A 23,560-nucleotide genomic window follows, 5' to 3' on the forward strand; every position below is an offset into this window, starting at 1 on the left:
TTATTGTATAATTGAACAGTGTTGGAGTGGGGGGTCTTAAAGGAGAAGAGGGCATGTTAAACACACGTCTATCTTTAGCAAACATTAAACACATAATAGCTGAAACATCACTGCAACATCTCTCCCACTCAATCTGGCCCACATTTACACTGTTTAACTAAAGCACTGTGAGCTAGAAGAAGAGCCACGCTGCAGGTGCCGATATTCTCGGCGTGAAGTGCAGCTGAGAACTGAAGAGAGCAGGAGCGATGAGTCCAATCAGAAATTTCAGCATCACTTTAAAGTGCAGATGAGTAGGTGGAGGAGCCATTTGCAGGCAGGTGATCAAAGCAGCTCAAAACAAGTTTTAAAAATATCTGTAAAGTTCAACTCGGTTACTTCAAACTGGCCCGATTCACTCCTTTAGCCGCTAACCCCGTGTGATTATGTGTATGATGTTCACTTCAAATGCTCTGCTCAGGCCCATCGCACTGCTAATTTGTTAAACATTTACTCTGCTCTCGGAGAGACTGTAATAAAAATCAAACCCTGACGGCACTTAAAAAAAACAACGCCAGAGAGTTCCAGAAGTCGTTCAGTGAAAAAAACGGCATCATTTTTAGTGCATGGTGCAGTTAATAAGCCTCCAAACATTAAGCAGCATCAAAAGTGGTCTATTCCCGCAGCTATTTGCAAAAAAAAAAAGTTCATTAGTGGAAGGGAAGTCTCTGGAAGCTTTAATGTATTATGAAGACAGTACCTCTATCAATTACAAAGGTAATTTTCCCTCTTCAACTCGTTTCTCGACGGCAATTAGTGGCAAACATTAAATCCGTCTTTTTGAGGGAATCCTCCAGGGGGACAGATTTTAATTTCCGACAACACATTTATCATAACTCTACATTACGCTATCACACGCTGCTGAGGAAGAGTGTGAGGTCTGAACGGGCTATTTTTAGCATGCGTGTTCTGCGTGTATGGATGAGGTTTGCAAATGAAAGGGACGGGATGGTATTTGGTCTCCCTGTGGGGAGTCGAGTCACTGCCCACTGCGGAGGTCAACCGTGGGCACCGGCAGAAACACAAAGATTTGTTACAGTCAAAGACCCTCTCCTGCCTCTGAGCATTAGAGAGAGGGAGGACGGCTCAAGCCCACGCGCTTCAGGGTTACGCTAACTGACAGGCCCTGGCCTTATGCTTATGCAACAGAGAAAACTCCACGGGGCTCTTTTTAAATATAGTACTTAGATTTTGCAAATTTAATGATATGAGATGGAATGACGTTATTTAAGAATGCAACTTTTCAATCTCTGAGAAAAACACACATTTCATTGCTTGTACTGAATTCTCAATGCAAGTTTGATAGCTGTTAGATAAAAAATAAATGACTAATTGCTTCAGGTTTTTTAGTAACACTATTACTCTTATAGTTTCCTTATTACAGTGTAATTAATTAAGTTAAGTTAAACCTAAAATCTACTTTGATTTTTTCATTCATGCTCCAGAATATATGTACAGAAGGCACAGCCTTTCAAAATATCCTCCATTTGATAGTGTGCATGCAGGGGTGGATTTAACCAATAAGTGAGGTAAGCGGCCTCTTGGGAAAAAGTAATATATTTTTTATTATTTTTGTCTCTTTTTCTTTTCATTAAACAATTATTTGTATTGGTCATTTAAAGGTTACATATTAGCTGAAGTTTTTCTCGAGTCTGATATGTTTTGCATATTAATGAAGTGTTTTTGCAGAAGTAGATAAATGCTGGTCCAAAATTTAATTCAGCTCTGCAGAAATTTCCTGCCAGCAGAAAGGTGTTAAAACTGAACACAGAAAGTCTTGTGCTTTTAATGTTGTGCAGAAACTTTGGAGAAAAAGAGTATGTATGGATGGGTGCAGCCAATGGAGGACCGGATAATGACGAATTTCACTAAACTCCGCCTGTTAACATTAGCTGCCTATATAAGTTGAAGTCAGGAAATTAAATTTTTGCACACCTCCTGAATGTAACTCTTGCATTGCATTGAGGATAACAGAATTCTGTGAATCGAATTATTCATTTGTATCCAATAAATTACTAATATGTTAAACCTTGAAGAAAAACCTCTCCTGACCTTTTTTATTGAACATGCATGGAATTGATTGAACATTCCAACAGGCCGTTTAGGGCCTCAGGAAATCTGGGGGCCCCCAATAAATGCCTAGAAGTATAAATTTTACCTATAAATTTTAGATATCATTATTTTCAATCATATAATCTATGGTGATGATCTAACAAATGCAATTTAAACTTTAATTATTACATATATATAAATTTGTCCTCCACTTCCAAATATGAAGCGGTCCAGTAGTCAAAACAGGTAAAGATTTAGTTTTAAAAATAAAAATAGTTTATTATTTTTAGCTGTGAATTCATTTTAAGGAAACAAATCATTTAAAAAGTAGACATTGCATTAAGATAAAACGTAGAAAATGAGAGAGAAAGAAAACACCAATATAAATAAATAGAAAATAAATAAAAGGTGCATTTTAGGACTGTTGGGACCCTTGGCTGGAATTGCTGTGTGCATGAACAAAAGAAAGGTGCTCAACACACTCTAAGAAATGTTATTGTATTAACCCAAGGTTGGGTCAAGTATGAACAAACCCAAAAGTTGAATTAAAGTGTTGTGTTGTGTTGTAGTGGTTGGATTGTCCATGATACAAGGTTGAGTTAAAACAACCCAGTATTCTTTAGTACAGGCTTACACTGTAAAAAAATATGCGTAAATTAGAAGTTTTCCATATTTTGTGATTCATGTTTTATTTATTTATGCTTTAGAATTGCATTATGAGACCTTGATCTTTCTTTCAAAAATGTTTAACCTTGAAAAATTCCAAAAGTGACTTATTACCATTTTTAATAGTTTAAAGTGATTTATTCTCTTGGTTGGTGTTGTATATTAAGGTAACAAAAACCTTGAAATAAACCGCCAGTACATTTTCTGTTATTTTACAGACTTATTTCCCTATTTATGTTTTCTTATACATTTTATTATTTCAAACTACTAAAAGGTCAATAAAAGTACATCAGAAAACATCAGAAGTCGACAGAGCAGAGATCAAGGTCCCATAATGCAATTCCCAACAGTAAATAAACGGAAAACACTTGAGAATCACAAAAAAAGGAAACTGTTAAATAACAGATTTTAAGTATGGTGTACACTAGAAAGATTTATTCTTGTCCAGTGTCTGTGCATTTTCTTCCTTTGCTTTTACCGTTCTTTAATTTAGGGTTGTTATAATACACTGTTACAGAGAGATATATACAGTTTAAGTCAGAATTATTAGCCCCCCATTGAATTTTTTTTCTTTTTTTTATATTTCCCAAATTATGTTTAACAGAGCAAGGAAATTTTCACAGTATGTCTGATAATATTTTTTTTTTCTGGAGAAAGTTTTATTTGTTTTATTTTGGCTAGAATAAAATCATAAAAAAATAAACATTTTAAGGTCAATATGATTAGCCCCTTTAAGCTATAAATTTTTTCTCAATAGTCAACAGAACAAACCATCGTTATACAATAACTTGCCTAATTACCCTAACCTGCCTAGTTAACCTAGTTAAGCCTTTAAATGTCACTTTAAGCTGTATAGAAGTGTCTTGAAAAATATCTAGTCAAATATTATTTACTGTCATCATGGCAAAGATAAAATAAATCAGTTAAAAATCTTCTCTCTGTTAAACAGAAATTGGGAAAAAAAATAAACAGGGGGCTAATAATTCAGGGGGGCTAATAATTCTGACTTCAACTGTAGGTGAAATGACTAATTCCTTTTAATATTTTAAGCAGCTTTATGACACTTTCAACATTCTCATGCGTTATCAGTCTATGTGTTTCTGTCAAAAGTGTGTAACCCTCATTTACTCACCATTGTTGTGTTATTTTGACAACCAATTAATTGAACTATAATGCGTTAAACTGGCAAGCCTATTAAAAACAACACAGATTTGGGCCACATTTGCCTCTAGTGTGAACATCGCCTTGCAGTCAACAAACTATCTAAAGGAAACCATCAAAATTAATTTGTAATTACACAAATAAGACCTGAACAATATTAAGTACATAGTAAAGGGTTAAGATTAGGGTTTGGCTGCTTGTAAAAAAAGTGAATGTTAGTCATGTGCAGTTAAATACTATCTAGTTTTATTAGTAGATGTAACAAAGATACAAAAAACAATGACACAATTTATTTTACAGGCTCCACCTCAATAAATGAAGCTTTGTTTCTGTGTTGTTCCATTTGGAGCAATGCGTTATTCTAGGATCTGTTCTTCTAACATGATAACTTGGGTTGTTGAGAGATTACAGATGTGAAAACGATAGAGGAGACTGAGCCGCTTTCCCTTCTCCACACGAGCTCAGAGAGTTCAGCAGTCAGCAGGAACTGGAGGTGTGCTCTATAGAAACATTCATCTGTGTCAGAAAAACTACCACATATGCAGAGCCGCTCTGAGGAAACGCTCTCTCTCATTCCCTTCAGAGCTTTTGTATAATACAAATAAAATGAGTCTCGGGCAGCTAAAAATAAACTGTGTTAAAATGCATATGCAATTAACCGCCCCCCCAAATGAAGGTAGGATTTAATGTTGTAGATGAGTAAATCAAATAAACAACGATAAATCAAATAAACAAATCTTCACAACAGAACACCTAGTGTTATTTCTTTCAGCAGTTGTTTCATTTTTTCAGTGTCTTGCATCATGAGGGCTGCATTTTAACACCTTGTCAGGTTAAAAACAGTTTGGCTCTTAAAAATCATGCCTCAAAAACTCTAGGTTTGTTCTAATCCAGTTGAGTGCTTCATCCAGCTATTTTCTTTACAGAGTATGTGAATAGTTCTCAGTGGTAAGGGGTTTTGACCGTAGTAGCATTCAGAAGGCATATTTAAATGTGCCATTTTTTATGGTGTTATTTAAAAAAAGAATTAATCGTACTAAACAAATGTGTTAAATCGACAGCAATGTTAAAAACACAACACAGCAAATTGCTGTTCATAAAATTTGCTCATGTGTTAATGTGAATGTGCAAATGCATGTGTTCATGTGTAAGTGTGTGTTGGTAAATCAAATCTGCAATTCTAATCAGTGTTTGATAAAGACCTCTGTTTCGCTCACTGACGGCAGAGGAAGCCGACGTCTTAAATTTAAATGAGCAGCACTAGGGGAATTCAAGAGCAGGGAGTCGTTTCAAATTGCACTTCTTCAGCTAAAACCAGACAGAAACAGAACGATATGAAGAAAACACCATGATCATTTAAAAACTTGGGGAGGATGGGAAGATGTCAGTGCCGTCTTGCATATATATCTCCATAATCAGCCCAAAATAAGGAATATTTTTGACATTTCTGCAGAAATTATATTATGTTGCTTCTTGCACATTTCACTGCAGTTTCAAAGTGAAATGTCAAGTGGGAAGTGCTAAAAGAGGTGTTAAATTTTCTCGGAAACAGATAAATGTGACTGTGGCAATGTTTTATTACACCCTTTCATGAAAAATTTCCACAGCTATGGAAATCACATGGCTAATAAATGGCACTAGAATGTTCATGCTTTATCGTGTTTGAAATTAACATACCTGAAGAACCTAACCAATAAAGAAAGTGTTACACACAAAGTGCAACACACACATGAAAGCGATACATATGGAGACAGATATGAGATTTAAACTTAAAGACATGATGTGCCAACTATACCTAATCCAACAGTACGTCGAATCACAGAAGTGGGAGCAACTCTTTGTATTGTGTGTTGTTCATTATTAATATGTGTGTTATTACAGACTCTTTGTTATGAACTCAATATTTACATATTTTTAAATCTAAATCTCTACAGTGTCCATCTATAAAAAGTGTGGGCTGTCAAACATACAGTTAGGTCCATAAATATTTGGACATTGACATAATTCTAACATTTTTGGCTCTATACACTAACACAATGGACTTTAAATTAAACGAACAATATGTGCTTTAACTGCAGACTGTCAGCTTTAATTTGAGGGTATTTACATCCAAATCAGGTGAACGCTGTAGAAATTATAACAGTTTGCATATGCGCCTCCCGTTTGTTAAGGGACCAAAAGTAATTGGACAGAATAATAATCATAAATCAAACTTTCACTTTTTAGTACTTGGTTGCAAATCCTTTGCAGTCAAATACAGTCTGAAGTCTGGAACACATAGACTTCACCAGACGCTGGGTTTCATTCCTGGTGGTGCTCTGCCAGACCTCTACAGCAACTGTCTTTAGTTCCTGCTTGTTCTTGTTCGTTTAACTTCAAATCCATTGTGTTGGTGTATAGAGCCAAATATGTTACAAATGTGTCGATGTCCAAATATTTATGGACCTAACTGTATACGCAGCACAAAGCTGTTCCTTTGGCTACTTTGGGACTGTCTAAACAAGTGTTGTTAGCCAATTGTTAGCCAACCGAAAATGACTCATTACATTAGAATTATGATGTGTTTGTAAATGTTGAACTAAGTGGAACTCAGACAACATTACAAAAGTAAAAAAAAACAGGCAGCTCATGAACCCTTTAAGGGATGTAGAATGCACGTGTATATGGTTATGCTGCAAGTTTTACATAAACAACAATGTACTCCACTTTCAGGACATAAAACCCTCCAAAAGGCTCACAGAACTCTAAACTGGAAGCAGCCGGGCTCGTAACTTTTGTTTCTGTGACACGTTTCCATTTTGGTCTGCGTTTTTTGCAGCATGTTTCTATACTTGCATGTCTTGTGAGAATTTGTGTGTTGTCAAGTTGATGAAGACGTGTCCACAGTTTGTTTCTATTTGCATGTGCTTGATTAACCTGTAGTGCGTTTGAGCTATCTCAGCCACTGAAGAATACAGCAAATATGCAAGCTAATAAGGAACTACTTAAAAGTGAGAATTTGTCCCGATAATTATGTGTTACTAAAGTGTTTTAAGAAGACAACATAGAATTGTTATAAGAACCGGAAGGATATAACCAGTTTTGGGGAAAGTTACTTTTGATAGTAGTGCATTACAATATTAAGTTACTCCCCAAAAAAGTAACTAATTGCATTACTTAGTTACTTTTTATGGAAAGTAATGCGTTATATTACTTTTGAGTAACTTTTGCTTACCTGGTTGAGGTTTGATCTCCTGCAGGTGTTTTTTCACCTTTTTTTTTATAGAGAAGCTCTTCATTTAACAAACACCTATAGAACCTACATCTTCATTTTCCTTAAAAAAAATGTAGAATAAAATTATATTTTGAGAACTTTTTGAGCTCAGAGCTATACACGCTGTACATACAGATTATGTAAAGCAATGTGTTTGTTACTTTTGTATGTTTTGTGTTATTAGTTAAGTAAATTCACTGTCCACTGAGATAACGATTGCAGTAAAGCCTAAGAGTAGCCTACTAACAAGACATAATTTATATTAAACCAAAAACAGAGTTTACACTTTTAAAATGTTTAATAACAAAATGAACAGTAAGATGATAAAAAAATCTCCAAATCAAAATAAATTTTTGAGCTTTATACGGTGAATAAATTTCTTCAAGTGGCTTTAACAAATGTGTCAATCATTTCCCACAAGAGACAAAATCTTACTATATTCCAAAACGTAGTCACTTCTGCAGTAGGCAGTGGCTGCACTTCCTCAACAATAAAAGCAATATCCATTTTTTTAGTTTAGTCTAATTTACCTGGAGAACGTAAACTGATATCAATCATTTGTTGTTTAGCTGGAGGTGGAGTGCGGGTGTAGTGCTTCGCATCCAGTTTTAATTTTTTTAAATGTGTTTCTTGCAGTTTTTTTTTTTTTTACGTGTTTCTTGCAGTTGTCAATAGTTGCACATAATCTACACTTAACAACAAACCACTTCTTTTCTTCGATGAGTTCAAAATAACAAGAATCCATTGCAAAAATGTAAGTCTCCGGCCTGCCATTGTTTCTGTTTCTGACTGTCTGTAGTGATGATGGGCGATTCGCGAATGAATCGTTGTCGTGAAACGGTTTGAGCCCCTCTGACTCAAAATAAACCAAGTAACTGAATAACTTAAAATTTTGAACAGTACACAGACTCATCTGCGGTGAAAAAAGGAGACCTGATGATGATGTTGAGTAGTAGCTGACTGTCTGTTCCCTCACTGCACACTCTCTCATTAAGTGTGTCATTCAACCTGACTAAGGTCATTTTTATTATTGCAATATATATTTTAAAGCCAATTAAGCAAGGTAAAAAGTAACTTAAGTTCCATTTTTTAAAGTAACTCAAACAATATTACTTATTTTTAAAATTAATACACCACTTTACTTGTTACTTTGGAAAAGTAATATAAATACGTAACGTGCATTACTTCAACACTGGATATAACTGATAATCTTTCATGTAATCATAAATTGAATGATAAACAATAAAGTGTGCTGGTGTTTTTCTACCTATAGAGTTCATTTCGACTCAAAACTGTAGTGAATTGTATATATATATGTATATATGGTTTGGTTTGAGGCCTGTTTTTCTAATGAGCCTGGGTTGATCTAAAGTGTCAGAGACAATGTTTCCTGTCTCAGACACAGGACGGGAGCAGGTAGAAGTAAACCAGGCCATCTGCATGCTCATCCTCTCCCGGGGCCTTTCTACCCATGATTCCTCCCACCTCCCTCCATATGGCGAGTGTCTGTGAGCGTGTGTGAGAAGGTATGTCTGTACCTTCCCTCCAGGGGGCCGGGGGATGCCCACAAACAGGTGATCCAGGAAGTTGGCGCTGCGCCCCAGACCGAGCACGGTGTAGGGCAGCTGGAGAGCCAGATGAGCAGACTGGCTGAGCTGCCCCGCTGCAGAGACAAACAGAAAAAAAATGACATGGAATTGTAGGAGGCAAATTGTATGAGTGGGATGCGGAGTGGAGGAGTGAAAGGTAAAAGAGAGAACAGCAGAGTATGAGGAGGAGAGAAGCGTACAGAGGAAAACAGGACAGGAACAGGAGAGGGAGGACAAGATGAAAGAGGAGAAAACAGAAGAAATAGCCACCATTAGTGTCATCCATAAATAAGACTTGTTATTATAGGAGTTCTCAGCATGTGAAGAACTCTCACTACACTGTACTGTAAACCCAACAGTCAATGTTATCAAATGAAATGAGTGTAGTTAACTCAAAATTGACAAAGTGAATTCTACTCATTTGAAAAGAGTTTTGAACTCAGTGTTGAAGGTAATGAGTTAAATAAATATCTCATAACTTCAACTTAAATGGAGTAAGTTCGCGGTACTCTTATCGATTATTATTATTTTTTTTAACTCAAATGACAACTCAAAAAACAATACCAAATATGAAGTGCTGGATCCGGTAAAACGTGAATGTGCCTTTCCCTTCAGACACTAGCAGAGTGTGGGTGTGTGTGGGACTGATCCTGACTGAAGAAGATGAGTGAACATTAATAAGTGAACATTCTGGTGATTAATGCAATAATCTACCCTGCAATGGGATTCGTCGGCCATTTGTTAAAGGAAGGATCAGAAAAGACTATTGATGTATGGGAACTTTGTCAGGGCTTGACAGGAACTTTACAGTACACAGTTCATGGATCAGTTTCTTCCTCCATTTCACTAGTCTGAGTTCGATTAAAATGGTTGCCCCTTGTTTTCTCTAGCCTGCAAAATATGTATTTAATTGTGTTTTGTTACTTGTAATCACTCCACACGGCTTGTACGGTATCTGGTTAACTCTTTATATTTACATAACATAATCTAAAGCCACGTTGAAAACGACGTGTGCCGATTTCTTTGTGGATTTAAATACATTTGTGAGCTTGCGATCCTCTGCCGTTTGTCGGTGCTATGGCCACCATCAGCTGTTCCATTACACATGTGGCGGTCAAGTTTCAAAAGAGTTTAGTTTTTGCCGCTGTGTGGATTAATACTGAATATGTGTCATGGTTAAGAATAGAGCAATATGCTGATGTTTAACTGCACTGCTTTAATGCACTTCTGCATTGGGCTCACACATACACTCTGCACTCTGACTACTTCAACAATGTTGATTAGCCATGGTGGGCACTTCTCTTGTGGTGGGCTGAATGCAGTCGACCAATCGCAACCAATCAGCGCAGATTAGCATCGTGCTAAAGAGGGGTTTGGAACAAATGAAATGCTGAACAAATCATATGGGAGTTGTTGGGATAATTAGGTAAAAATAAACGAACGCAGTAAGAGCATGCAAACTCCACACAGAAATGCCAACTGACCAAGCCGAGGCTCGAACCAGCAACCTTCTTGCTGTGAGGTGACAGCACTACCTACTGCGCCACTGCGTTGCCAACAAAGAGTATCATGAGGTAAAATTTGTAGTTAATAGTAAACGTGTTTCCCGTGCTAAAAGTGTTACTTTATACATTTCTCACAAAACCTTGTCACTTTAGTATGCATTCATTATCCTACTGAAGTTCTATCAATGGAGGGATGCATTTTTTTAGGTTTCAAAAAGAAGAATCAGAATATTATTTAACATTATTTTAACACAACTGTTCCTTTAATCACTAACCCGTCCCTATCTTATTACATGTATTTTTTAAACTACAGTATAATCAGCAAATCGGTTTCTAAAATCTCCTTTTTACGGATTCTGGATGCAGAAGGATGCTTGAACTGAATCTGAACTAACTGATGGAGCACTTTATGCGTGTCCTGCTGAAGCAAATGCTCACAGTCCCCGATCGGGGAAAGGTCAGTCCATTGCTCATGTGTCATGTGTCCAGCTTAATGATGCCATTAAAGAGAAGAACAATTAGATGTGTATAAGCTGATTTCCCATTACACATCAGAGAGAAAAGAGAGAGAGAGAGGCAGAACAAGGGTGTCCTAATAACTTCCCTCTTGGCACATAATAGCGGTCCAGGAATTCTGGATGCAGACTGAGGATCAATTAGACTGATGGAAAAAGGAGAGCGAGTCTTGCTGACCAGGAAAAGAACTTCAGCTCATATAATAAAAAACATGAATGATATCATAGTCTTGCTCTAGTGGTGAAACACATAATACTGGTATTTTCATCTGCAGTATATTTTCCATCATCAATTCGTTTGTGTTACAGTCAGTGAACTGCTTAACGTTTGAATTGCTTTTTTTAAATTGTTGTAAAAAGGACCCTTTTAACAAATAAGAGAAAAATTTAAGGTGCCATGCCCTCTCAGAAATAAAGGTATGCGAGCTGTCACTGGGGTGGTACCTTTTCTAAAGGTACACATTGGTACTTAAAGGGTCCATATTGGTACCTCAAAAGTATATATTAGTACCTACAGATTTTAAGAAGAACACTTTTGTACTTTTTAGGTACTAATATGTACCCTTGTGGTATTTATATGGACATCTTAGGTACAAATTTGTACCTTTTGAAAAGATACCACCCCAGTGACAGCTCACATACTGTACCTTTATTTCTGAGAGTATAGAGTGCAGTGGTTCAATAAGATAAATTGTTTTCTGGTATGTGGCTGGGGTAAGTTGAACAATGCTACTCTAGAAATGGTTTTATTTGTTCAATTGTAAACACAGAAATGACCCCTGAAGGAATAGCTTCATTTTGACCATATTTGGAACAGTCAGCCCAGCACAGACATGTTAACAATGCAATCAAACTATTACCATCGTGTAGGATTTTCGCCGCATTTTGCGACAGGATACTCTATACACACACATGTGTTTGACATTATTCTCTGCATCAACCGAGTTAGTGAAGGAGCACAGACATACAGTACATCGCAAAATGTGAAGTTTTTTTGGTCCATACAGCATGTGGTATCAAATTCCATTAAAACGACACGCTTCCAGCAATTCATACTCACATCCAATATCTCAAATGTCACGGGGGGCATGAATGAAGTGTTCCTGAATGAAAGTGAAAGTGCCAAACTGAAAACCTGAAATTACATGAAATGTGGATAGTGTGGTGACACAATGACGTTAATCGAATTTTGTGCTTTAACATGTAAAACACGATCATGAAAGGAACATTAAAAAAGCAACTCATGTAAACACCTTAATCATATTATCGTCTTATTCAGATTAAGTCTTATGCAAATAATTTGATTACTGATGTCCATGGAAACGTAGTCCCTGTGGCCAATCACACGCAGCCTGGGAAGTAAATATTAATGATCCGATTGGACTGTTTTTCGATAAGATTGGAAAACAATGGTATTTTAGGCTTATGGCATGTCATTTCCATGTACTGAACCATTATTATTATGGTTTATACAGATATGCAGATTTTCATTATATGGCACCTTTAAAGATTTTTTAAAGCTTTTTACAGACTTTATCTTTGTGTGAGGTGTTAAAACTCCATTATGGGTTATATATAGAACTAATATAATAATTGGCCTTTATATTGCATTTCATTTGATATTGTCACCAAGACAAATTCTGAATTCTACATTGAACTTATTATTTTAATTTACATAAAAAAAAAAACTGTTGTCTTAAACATTTCACAGACCCCTTGTGACCTTTGAGTCGCTGAAACTCAGATTGAAAACCTCTCATATATATATAATGTTGTTTGGCACAGTAGTAAAACCCCATGTGCACGCACACAAATATACAGGCTGATTTATAGCCTACATATGAGATACAGCATCCACAAAACAAAAGTGGATTGAGATTCAGCTAGGCAAGCACAAGCCAAGGTACAGGACAAACTAATAGAGCTGTAGCTCACCTCCTACACACGCGCGCACAAACACACCTACACCTACTCACACACTCACTCAACCACAGTCCGCACAAGAGCAAGGGCAAATCTTCTCTCTAACTACAGCTGTAGGACCATTTCACTAGAGCATGTACTCTAATGCATGCAAGGCAAAAAGGCAGAGAGAAAATAGCTTCAATCTGACAAAACAACAGACAGGTGGAAAGCACTCTGGAGAACGCGTAGGGGGGGAAAAAGAGAGAAATGGTTTACAACTCTTTCTGTCTCTGACTTTAAAAAATGTATCTGCTTACCACAATATATAGTTCATAAAGAGACAGAAGCTGCTTTTATGCTGGCACAACAAAATCTGATTTTTTTATCTCACATCTGACTCAGATTAGCACTTGTTGCACAGTTGTAAACACAAAAATCTGCACAAGATTCCATTTATTCCACATCTGTTCATGGCCAATTTTTAACATGGTTTTAAATCAGTTACATATACAATATGCCAATATCTGATCTGTGTCTAAACATCTATAACTGATTCTCAGTGGACTTTCAAGCCAACACAATGCAATGAATGATATGTTTGCCCATAGCTTGCCCATAGCTTTTAATGTCATATTAAGAAGCAGATATTGCTGTGCAGTACTGTATGTGCTCACACTATAGAGGTGAAAACTTTATATATTAGTAAGAAATTACACACACAAAGAAACATTCAGGACTATAGAAACCTGCTTTCAACCTCTGCCCTTTTAATTGCATAAATATCCCAGCTTTGCTCATGAAAGCTAAATTATATTTCACTAAAATGAGCCAATAACTTCACTGACTTGGTAATAAACATCACTACACAGAGATGATGTACAGAAGCAGGTCATTCAGATACACAATCTTTTATGAATAGATTCAGACACACAATCTATTTATATATGGAAGATCTGTTCAAAACACAGGTTCATCAGAGATGCTTTACAGAATCAATGGCTACATTTACATGCACCCAAATAATCTGTTTATAATCAGAAAGACGGTTCATGTAAATACCTTAATCCATCCGATTGAGCTTGATTCGATTTTGAATAAAAGTCTGATCACATTGGAAGAGGTGGTTTAATCCTAGATGCTTTTTAATTGTAATGTATATAGATAAACACATATTAACACGTATACTGTATAATTACAATGTTTAGAGTTCATGTAAACAGGTCTGTGATAAGATTCAATTCATTCAGACTGATGAAAATGAGTGCATGTCATCAGCCATTATCACTACTTGCACTTTTACTTGGGACAAATACAGCGCAGTGTGATGTTGCACTCTAACTTATGTGATAATGCTGAGCACTATCCATAATATTTGACACAAAAACCCCATACAGGGACAATATTGCCCTGATATTTAGAATTTTAAGGAGGGATATTACTGTATTGTGTAGTCTTCATCATTCAGTGAGCCTTTGTCCTGCATTATGACCGTCACCAATCAACTGTATGAAATAAAAGATGAGGTCTGGGACTCAGGCATGCAGGTGCATTAACTGCATCAAAAATGAACACTTTCATGTTTAAAGGAAACAAACACTTTCCTTGTGTCATTTTTACTTTGGTTGTTTAACTAAATAACTCTATTAACACAGTAAAATCACAATAAATTAGTTTACAGTAAAAGTAAACAGGTGCCAAAAAGGAGATCAGATCTGCAGTGTAAACAATGCCATGAAAGTGCAGCATATTAGAATAGTTCATACTCTCACCCTAAACCCAACAGCCAAGATCATCTCCCCAAGCAAACCTGTTTGGTAAATGATCTCGGGTCGAGCGTCGCTATAGAAACCATTCTTTGCCCTGTCGATTGGGCGCTTGTGGAGCGATAAAAGGAACAAATGGTGGCGATGCTGCCTGGGCCGGAGGGATTAGAGAGGTTAGAGAGGAACAACCGCTCGCCGAGCCAAAATGGCGGCTTGATCCAGACACTGATTTGTGTGTAGCGACACGTGTCTGCTCTGAGGGAGATAAGTGGAGTCTTCCAGAGGTCCCCAGCAGCATTTCCCATCTTATCACGCTACCGTCACAGAGAACAGCAGAGCAAAAAAAATAAAAATTGCCACTCAAAGCCAGAATGGCATCGATTGTGGAACGAGAGGATGTGAAAGAACCTAGAACAACTGATTGACACAAAAGACAGGTGTTTTCTAGGTATTAAGTTATTTTTTAGCAACGTAGAACTCAGAACTTAGTTCAATGTTACATTTTAGTCAATCTAACCAAAATGTATGAATGCATGATTTATTTTCTGAAAAGAGAGAAAGAAAATCTGATCAATATTTTATCACAATCAGAGCCCAATATTTTGAGTTAGGAATTGAGACAGGGATTAAAAAAAGAGGTAATAAGAATCTCATCAAAAACAAAACAAAACATGAATCAGAGTCGGTGTGAATAGGGCTTAACTACACTTCAGTTCAAGAGCATAGTATATGAAACTAATGTTTTACCACTGACCTTCCAGTAACTCAACGCAAAGCTTCGCAAAAACACCAAACTGAAGATTCACGGATTTCATAAATACAAATGGCTGATTATAACTACAATTTTTAAATAAACAAACAAACAAACAAACAAACAAACAAATAAAGAAATGGAATTCAAAAAAATCTCAAAATTTTTTAGATGTTGATAAATTAACCATTAAAGCTGTCTAATTTAAATGTTTAGCAATAGCACATTACTAATCAACATTTATATTTTGTAACAAAGGGCAGTTAGCGAAGTGCTATGCAGGTAACCTTACTCCTCTGACCTCAAAAAGTGCTCTAGGTACAGGCGCTATAGGCCATAGTCTTTAGCCTCCTTGTTCGAGCAACTAACTACAATACAAAGAATCGCTGGTTCAATGCCAGCTCATATTGGGTTGGATACAGTAGGACCGGTGGGTTACACGTGGGAGCTCGTCCGGGATGGGAGTGAGGTTTAGGGGGTTGAGTGTAATGGAGACCAGCTAGCGAAGTGCTGTGCAGGTAAACCTCACTCTTCTGACCTCAAAAGGTGCTCTAGGTACAGGTGCTATAGGCCATAGTCTTTAGCCTTCTTGTTAGAGCAACCGAATCCCATACAAAGAATCCCTGGTTCAATCCCAGCTCAGACCAGGTTGGATGCAGTAGGACTGGTGGGTTACACGTGGGGGCATGTCCGGGATAGGAGGGAGGTTTAGGGGGTGAGTGTAACAGAGGCCAGCTAGCGAAGTGCTATGCAGGTAAACCTCACTCCTCTGACCTCTAAAGGTGCTTAAGTGACAGACGCTTGAGGCCATGGTTTTTAGCCTCCTTGTTAGAGCAACCGACTCCCATACAAAGAATAGCCGGTTCAATCCTGGCTCAGACTGGGTTTGGTGCAGTAAGACTGGTGGGTTACATATATTTATATTATTTCAATAAATTTTTATTATATTTAAGGTACGAAATGTACAAAATATCTTCATGGAACATGATCTTTACTTTATATTGTTGGAAAAAAGGAATTGCAAAGGATTTTTTTTAACATATTTTGTCTCTTTTTCTTTTCATTGAACAATTGTAGTTGTATTGCTTGAAGATCATACATTAACTGAACTTCTTCTCCAGTGTGATATGTTTTGCATACTAATGAAGCATTTTTGCAGATGTAAATGAAGCTTGTCTAAAATTAACTTGAGCTTTGTAGCAAAACTTCCTGTGAGCACACAATCGGCAGTTGAGAATTCCTGTGCTTTTTAATGTTGTGCAGAGAATTTGTAGAAAAAGAGGACGTGTGTATGGGTGCGGCCAATGGAGGACTGGAGAATAATAGACAAGTGACGAATTCCACTAAACTCCACCAGTTAATATCAGCAGCTATATAAGTTGAAGTCAGTAAATGAAAACAATGCGCACCTCCTGAATGTAACTCTTGCATTGCATTGAGGATAACAGAATTCTGTGAATCGAATTATTCATTTGTATCAAATAACTTACTAAGATTTTTGGCATTGAGGAAAACCCTCTCCTGACCTTTTTTGTTGAACATGCATGGAATTGATTAAATATTCCAACAATATCCTAATGATTTTGCATTAAAAATTATAATCTTGACCTATACGATGCACTTTTTGCATATCGCCAAAAATATATCATTACATCTTGTGGTCCAGGGTCACAGAAATGCAAAAATATATTTAAAAAAGCAAAGGAAAAAAATTAAGAACACTTTATTTTGACGGTCCCCCATAGACGTGGATGACTGGAAGTAAATCTACAAGTACAGTACACGCCAACCTATTTTTAACCATAACCTAACAGTCTAAAACTCTCGCTACAATAATCCAGTGAGAGTTAGATGACATGTAGGTACAAATTCACTTACCAAGTCAACAGAATATTAAAAGAAGACAATCAACATAAAGTTTAACCAAAACATATTGTGTCTGAATTCTAATTTGACTGAGACTTACTGATATATAGCAATAATAAGATATCCAGTGTTATGTTGTGATTTACATCTGTGTTTATGTATTTACAATAATTACTAATGCTTGGCCAGCATGCAGCCCTGTTTATCACACCAATAGAGTAGCTCTGAATCTTCAATCTTGTAAGATCGAGACAGAAATAGAGCAAGCAAGAGTGGTAATTATTGAAGAAAGAACCGCATTAGGTCAGATATGTCTCTTTTTCTCTCTCTCTATATGTGCACTGAACATAATGAAAGGATTTCAAGCTGTCCTAATGGAAAAAAAAGAAGGCGTTCAGATCAATTACGGGAAACGAGGCTCCAACAAAGGTCATTATCGCAGTCGTTGCCTCTATCGCTCTTCATGGGGAGGAAGCAGATGATACGGTGTATGTGATGAGTGTGAATGTGCTCTCGTTGTGATTTTGATGGATTGGAGTGATGTGAAGAGACAGAGAGGAGGAAACACCAGCAGAGATCCCAGTCTTTTCATAAAGATATATGTACTCGTGGTCATATCTAAAGGCTGTGTGATTAAAGTGTTATCCGATCACAGGAGAACACTGGGTAAAAAAGACAGCAGGAACGAGCGGATAATCCTGTTGGCTTGTGAATGTGTGGGCTCTATATTTGCTCTGGGAGATTCGGAGAAGGACAAAAGCTGTGATCAATACTAATCGTAGCTCTCGCTCCAGCTGCGGGCTAAAGCACACTTCACGACACATGTGTGAGACTGTGAATAGAGAGAGGAAGATGGTCATTGGACTCGAGAGACATTCGACTTGTAACGTGGATCAACTAAATGTGGGTGAGAGACAGCTTTTATGGGCATTTTGGGAATAAGCAAGCACATACTGTATGCGGAATCTGTGGCTTCAGGATTTCAAAGCAATTATGAAGAATTGCGTAATTTATTTTTCACAAAGTTATAGCTTCATGCAGAAACATTCACGTCCCCTTATAAAGCATATGACGTCAATTTTTAATTAATACAAATGATTAAACTCTAAAAAGTTTCTCTGTGCATATACAGTTGATGTCAGAATTATTAGCCCCCCTTTGATTTTTTTTTTTCTTTTTCAAATATTTCCAAGATGATGTTTAACAGAGAAGGAAAATTTTCACAGTATGTCTGATAATATTTTTTCTTCTGGTGAAAGTCTTATTTTTTATTTTGGCAAGAATAAAAGCAGTTTTTAATTTTTTAAAAACAATTTAAGGTCAAAATTATTAGCCCCCTTAAGAAATCTATTTTTTCAATTGTCTACAGACCAAACCAATGTTATACAATGACTTGCCTAATTGCCCTAACTTCCCTAATTAACCAAATTAACCTAGTTAAGCCTTTAAATGGCACTTTAAGCTGAAAGCTGGTATACTGAAAAATACATAGTCAAATATTATTTACTGTCATCATGGCAAAGATAAAATAAATTAGTTATTAGAAATGAGTTATTAAAACTATTATGTTTAGAACTGTGCTGAAAAAAAATCTTATGGATATATTCATTTTAAATTGTATAATTTACAGTAAATTGAATCAATTATTCACGTAAAATAATGCAAAATGCTTAAATGTGACAGAAAATGTTATCCTGTAACTAAGTGTTGGTTAAGTTATAATGTAACTGTTAGACCACTACCAGAATTGACAATAACAGAACTAACATTTCCACCATTTTGTGCTCTAGCTCAAGATGCTAATCTCAAACTAGATATGGCATGTCTGAAACACAGTTTTATGTATTTTCATTATATTATAGTTTTCAAAAAATAATTGACAAATTATTATAATAAAGAAGTTGACATTTTAATCTACTATTGGTGTATCCTAAACATTTAGTACAAATTAATGAGAGAATAATAATGAGATGTCTCAACGCCATCCAGAGATTCCCACCAGAAGTTAAATCACTTGGAGCAAGTCACATGCTATGTTTATTGCTTTACAGTTTGTTACGACTTTTTAATACCAATGTAACAAAGCTGACGAGAACATATAGCAACAGACACAAAATGTGTTTTTTTATTACTGAAATATAAAACTTTACAAAAATAAATGTTTCATGCAAAAGTTTTTTTACTTAATAATATATATATATATATATATATATATATATATATATATACATACATACATACATACATATATATATATCCTATATATATCCTTAATATTTTAATTCTTTTTCATTTCTAAAGATATTTGCGTATTGCCTTACATCTTGTGTGTATTAAGCAGTGTGTAAGCGAGGCGCATAAGTAACGCGCTCTAAACTGGACTTTAGACCGGCTTTGTTCTGGACTATAAAATAGTCTATTCTGGTATCTCAAAATAGCAATGCGCCAGCAATGCGCCTCAACACATCTTCCTTTTTAGATCAGAATGCCTATGGTCGCACATATGAGCGCAAATGCATTTGCTATTTAAACAGTGTGGCGCAAAACGTCAAAACGACTCTTGCGCCAAGCTGAAACTAGCAACAATTGCGTCGTGCCTTGCACCACAATGCGCCGGGTGTATGATAGGGCCCAATATGTCTAATGAAGACTTAAAATTAATAATTTAACTGAAATGTCAGCATGATTCTCAGAATATGTCGCTTATTAAAGATTTGTTTAGCATGAAAATTCATTTGTAAACCAAGTCTAAAAGTAAAAATAAAAATGAAATGAAAACATTAAGCATAGAAAAATGCAAATAAAAAAGCTGTAATGAGTTCCTTCAAACTAAACAAAAGCACGGCTAAATGTGCACATTACCACTTGTTTGCGAGACAACTGTTAAAATTTCAGTAAAAGCTGCAAAAAATCCAAACAATAAAGCTATTAACTGATACGAAAAAACAACAATTAGATGTTCTCACAATGCTAATTAAATTTCAAAAACTATTTTCAGCCTAAAATGACAACTAGCCACAGATGGTAGAAATCTTAGCTCAATTTAACACACTTCCTCAAATTGAAACTCTGTGTTCATTACCTCCTATGCTAAAAAGTCATCAGATTCCAGCAGATGTGTAGGACATGTAAGATTATGTCTGTGTGTCCCTCACTGGTTCAGATTCAAAGGGGCTGTTCATAATACGCCACATTCATTTGGCTAATTAATGAGCAGCATCTCAAACCCCATATTGATCTGCATCTACTTCTGCTCATCCTGAATCAGTCTCTCCTCTCCCTCCTCCTGTGCCTGCCTCCATACTTCACCTTTCTCTGCTCACAGTCTCTCTCTCTGTTTGCTTACAACTCTCATTCATTAACTCAGTATTGCGAGGGTCAGTCCAATTATACAAGCATGAAAGCACGACCCTCTGAAGTACCTTATCATCCTTAGATATGATTTGAGAGGATGCCTCCAAGCAGCATTTAACTACAAGCTATGTACACAAATGGGCAAAAGCAAGAGAATTTCCATAATAAAGTTAATTATATGCAAAGTTACATTTAATACACATAAATATATATTAGGTGTGATGTACTGTTTTGTTTTTGCATTAATATATTTTAATTTGCAATGGTACACAATGCAATTTAATTGGTAGACTAATGAATTCCTCACAGGTTGTTTGAGTCACGCTTCTAATTAACTCAAAATTGGTCTAAAGAATATTTCTTGCTGGGAGAGAAGTTTGCTTAGGAACTGCAGGTTGCTCCTAAATTAGGCCAATTGAGAAAACACAGTGCAATTTGTTTGGTTTAGTCGAGCCGGTTTACTCCAGATAATTTAGTAGCAAGATGTGGTTCTGATTTGAACAGGAGTAATTCCAATGCCCCAGTTAAAGGAACACTCCACTTCACCAAATACAACATTTTTACCATTTTTGAATTAATTCAGCTGATCTCTGGAACTGGTGGGAGCACTTTTAGCTTAGCATCGATAATTGAATCGGATTAGACTATTAGCATCTCACTCCAAAATGACCAAAGAGATCAGATAATTATCCTATTTAAAGCTTGACTCTTCTGTAGTTACATTGTGTACTAAGTAAATGAAAAGTTGAAATTTTCCACACATAAACGTGCGTGACCCGTCACTGGGGTGGAACCTTTTCAAAAGGTGCAAATTTGTACCTAAAAGGTCCATATTAATTCCTCAAGGGTATATTAGTACCTAAAAAGTACAAAAATGTTCCTCTTAAAATGTTTAGGTACTAATACATACATTTGAGGTACCAATATGAACCCTTTAAGTACAAACGTGTACCTTTTGAAAAGGTACCACCCCAGGGACAACTCGCGTATCTTTATTTCTGAGAGTGTAGGGTGATATGACTAGAAACTAAAATACCTATATTCCTAGTGATATGACTAGGAACTTAAACCTTAAATACCTCTTTTGCACAATTTTCACCTTTAATACCCCTCTTGCACAACACGCTGCACAACATTGTTCAGTCTCATGTAAAAGTACTTGTATAGCCTGTCCTATGTGTATAGTTAAGTATCTTATAGTAAATTGATAGTCTCTTATAGAGCTGAATTGTCCGTAGTGTATGTGTGTGAATGAATGAGAATGTATTGGGTGTTTTCCAGTGATGGGTTGCAGCTGGAAGAGCATTCGCTGCATAAAACATATGCTGGATAACTTGGCGGTTCATTCTGTTGTGGCGACCCCTGATTAATGAAGGGATGAGTTAAATGAATGAGTAATAAAATGAGCCTATTTACTGTCACTTCCAGATAATTGCATTTTCTAATTATTTTAAACCAGCATCAGGACAATACGTAAGTAATGTTGCGTTCATGGAATCTGTGATTACTTTATTTGCTTACTTTGTCCTCAGTTACTTTGTCCTCAAACAGAGAGCGAGAAAGTGAGAGAGAGAGAGAGCGAGTGCAGACAGCAGCAGAAATACTGCCGTCCCCATGTCCTGAGCTCCTGAGTCTAAATGTGCAATAAGTCTTGCTGTGCTGTGTTTCATTACTGGCCAATGAGCGCCTGAGGGAATAAGGGCCCTAATATGACCTGGCCTGTTCTCCACTCACCGTACAACATACACCCCTATTACTGTCCTTCAGCTGACCCCAGACACCCTGCCACAATCTCTCCAATTACAGAAGAACATTGATCACAGAACTGTAGTTAGAAGTTCAGCAGCAGAGCACAGAGTTCTGCTTTCACTTTCTGTGCTGAAATGGTGATTGCTTTTATTTATCCTGTTCCTCTGTGTTTTCTGTGGGACTGCCATCAATTCTCTGATGCACTCAATTCCTCACATGGTAAACGGTGTGTGGAGGACAGTTAGACAGATGGAATGACAGAGCTGTTAATAGACAGATAGCTGATAAACAGAGAGAGATGACAGTACATAGACTGACAAACAGATATATAGTATAGCTAGCTAGATAAATAGCTAGGGAGCTAGATGGATGGATGGAAGTACAGATAGAGAGACAGACAAAATGTAAGAAATGTAATGGGCAGCACAAATGTCTTGATACCTCAGGCTGTTGATGTTGCCATTTACTCTGCAGATCTATTGCATGCCCCCATACTGAATTTAACCCCAAACCACAAATTTTCCTTCACCAAACTTGACTGATTTCTGTGAGAGTGTTGGGTCCATGTCAGTTCAAATAGTCCTTCTGATTATGATTAAGATGCAGTTCAACAGATGATTCATAGGAAAAAACAGACAGAGAGAGAGACAGACAGACAGACAGATTATATATAGATGGATGGATGGATGGATGGATGGATGGATGGATGGATGGATGGATGGATGGATGGATGGATGGATGGATGGATGGATGGATGGATGGATGGATGGATGGATGGATGGATGGATGGATGGATGGATGGATGGATGGATGGATGGATGGATGGATAGATAGATAGATAGATAGATAGATAGATAGATAGATAGATAGATAGATAGATAGATAGATAGATAGATAGATAGATAGATAGATAGATAGATAGATAGATAGATAGATAGATAGATAGAGATTGAAACACAATCAGCATGACCCCGTGACCCGGAATCACCTGCATGCTGACTGCGTGACAAGGATTGAATGAGAGAGAGAGAACCACCATCCAAGGCGCTCTAAATAACATTGTATCAGCTGACAGCTGTCATCCAATCACACAATCGCTCATACCATAATAAGGAAAAATCTAAATGACGACCATCACAGATGTACAGACAGACTGATTCAAGTTCAATTTTCAAGTTGATTCAAGTTCAAATTTGCAGTGGCAAATTCCTTATAGACAGACAGAGTCAGTTCTTCTGATAGACAGACAGCTCTGAAACACATTAGTCCCTGACCTGAACATCAACACAGCAGGTGAAGCCAGAGATTCATACTCAATTTCATACTCAGACTATTAAGAAGGAGAAGCAGCCAAACACTTGTGCTCATTTGTATTCTGCTTGAGCCGGTGTG

The 23,560-nt window shown here is 36.6% G+C and overlaps 1 protein-coding gene across 1 annotated transcript in view; it reads right to left on the reverse strand.

The window, feature by feature from the left end:
• The window catches only part of itfg1 (integrin alpha FG-GAP repeat containing 1), a 221,087-nt gene that overhangs the window by 14,686 nt on the left and 182,841 nt on the right, over positions 1 to 23,560 (reverse strand). The window contains exon 15 of the mRNA XM_056461971.1: positions 8,710 to 8,834. Within this exon, the coding sequence (XP_056317946.1) occupies positions 8,710 to 8,834 (125 nt within the window). The remainder of the gene's footprint in view (positions 1 to 8,709; positions 8,835 to 23,560) is intronic.

The sequence above is a fragment of the Danio aesculapii genome, chromosome 7, assembly GCF_903798145.1.
Source record: "Danio aesculapii chromosome 7, fDanAes4.1, whole genome shotgun sequence".
NCBI lineage: Eukaryota > Metazoa > Chordata > Actinopteri > Cypriniformes > Danionidae > Danio > Danio aesculapii.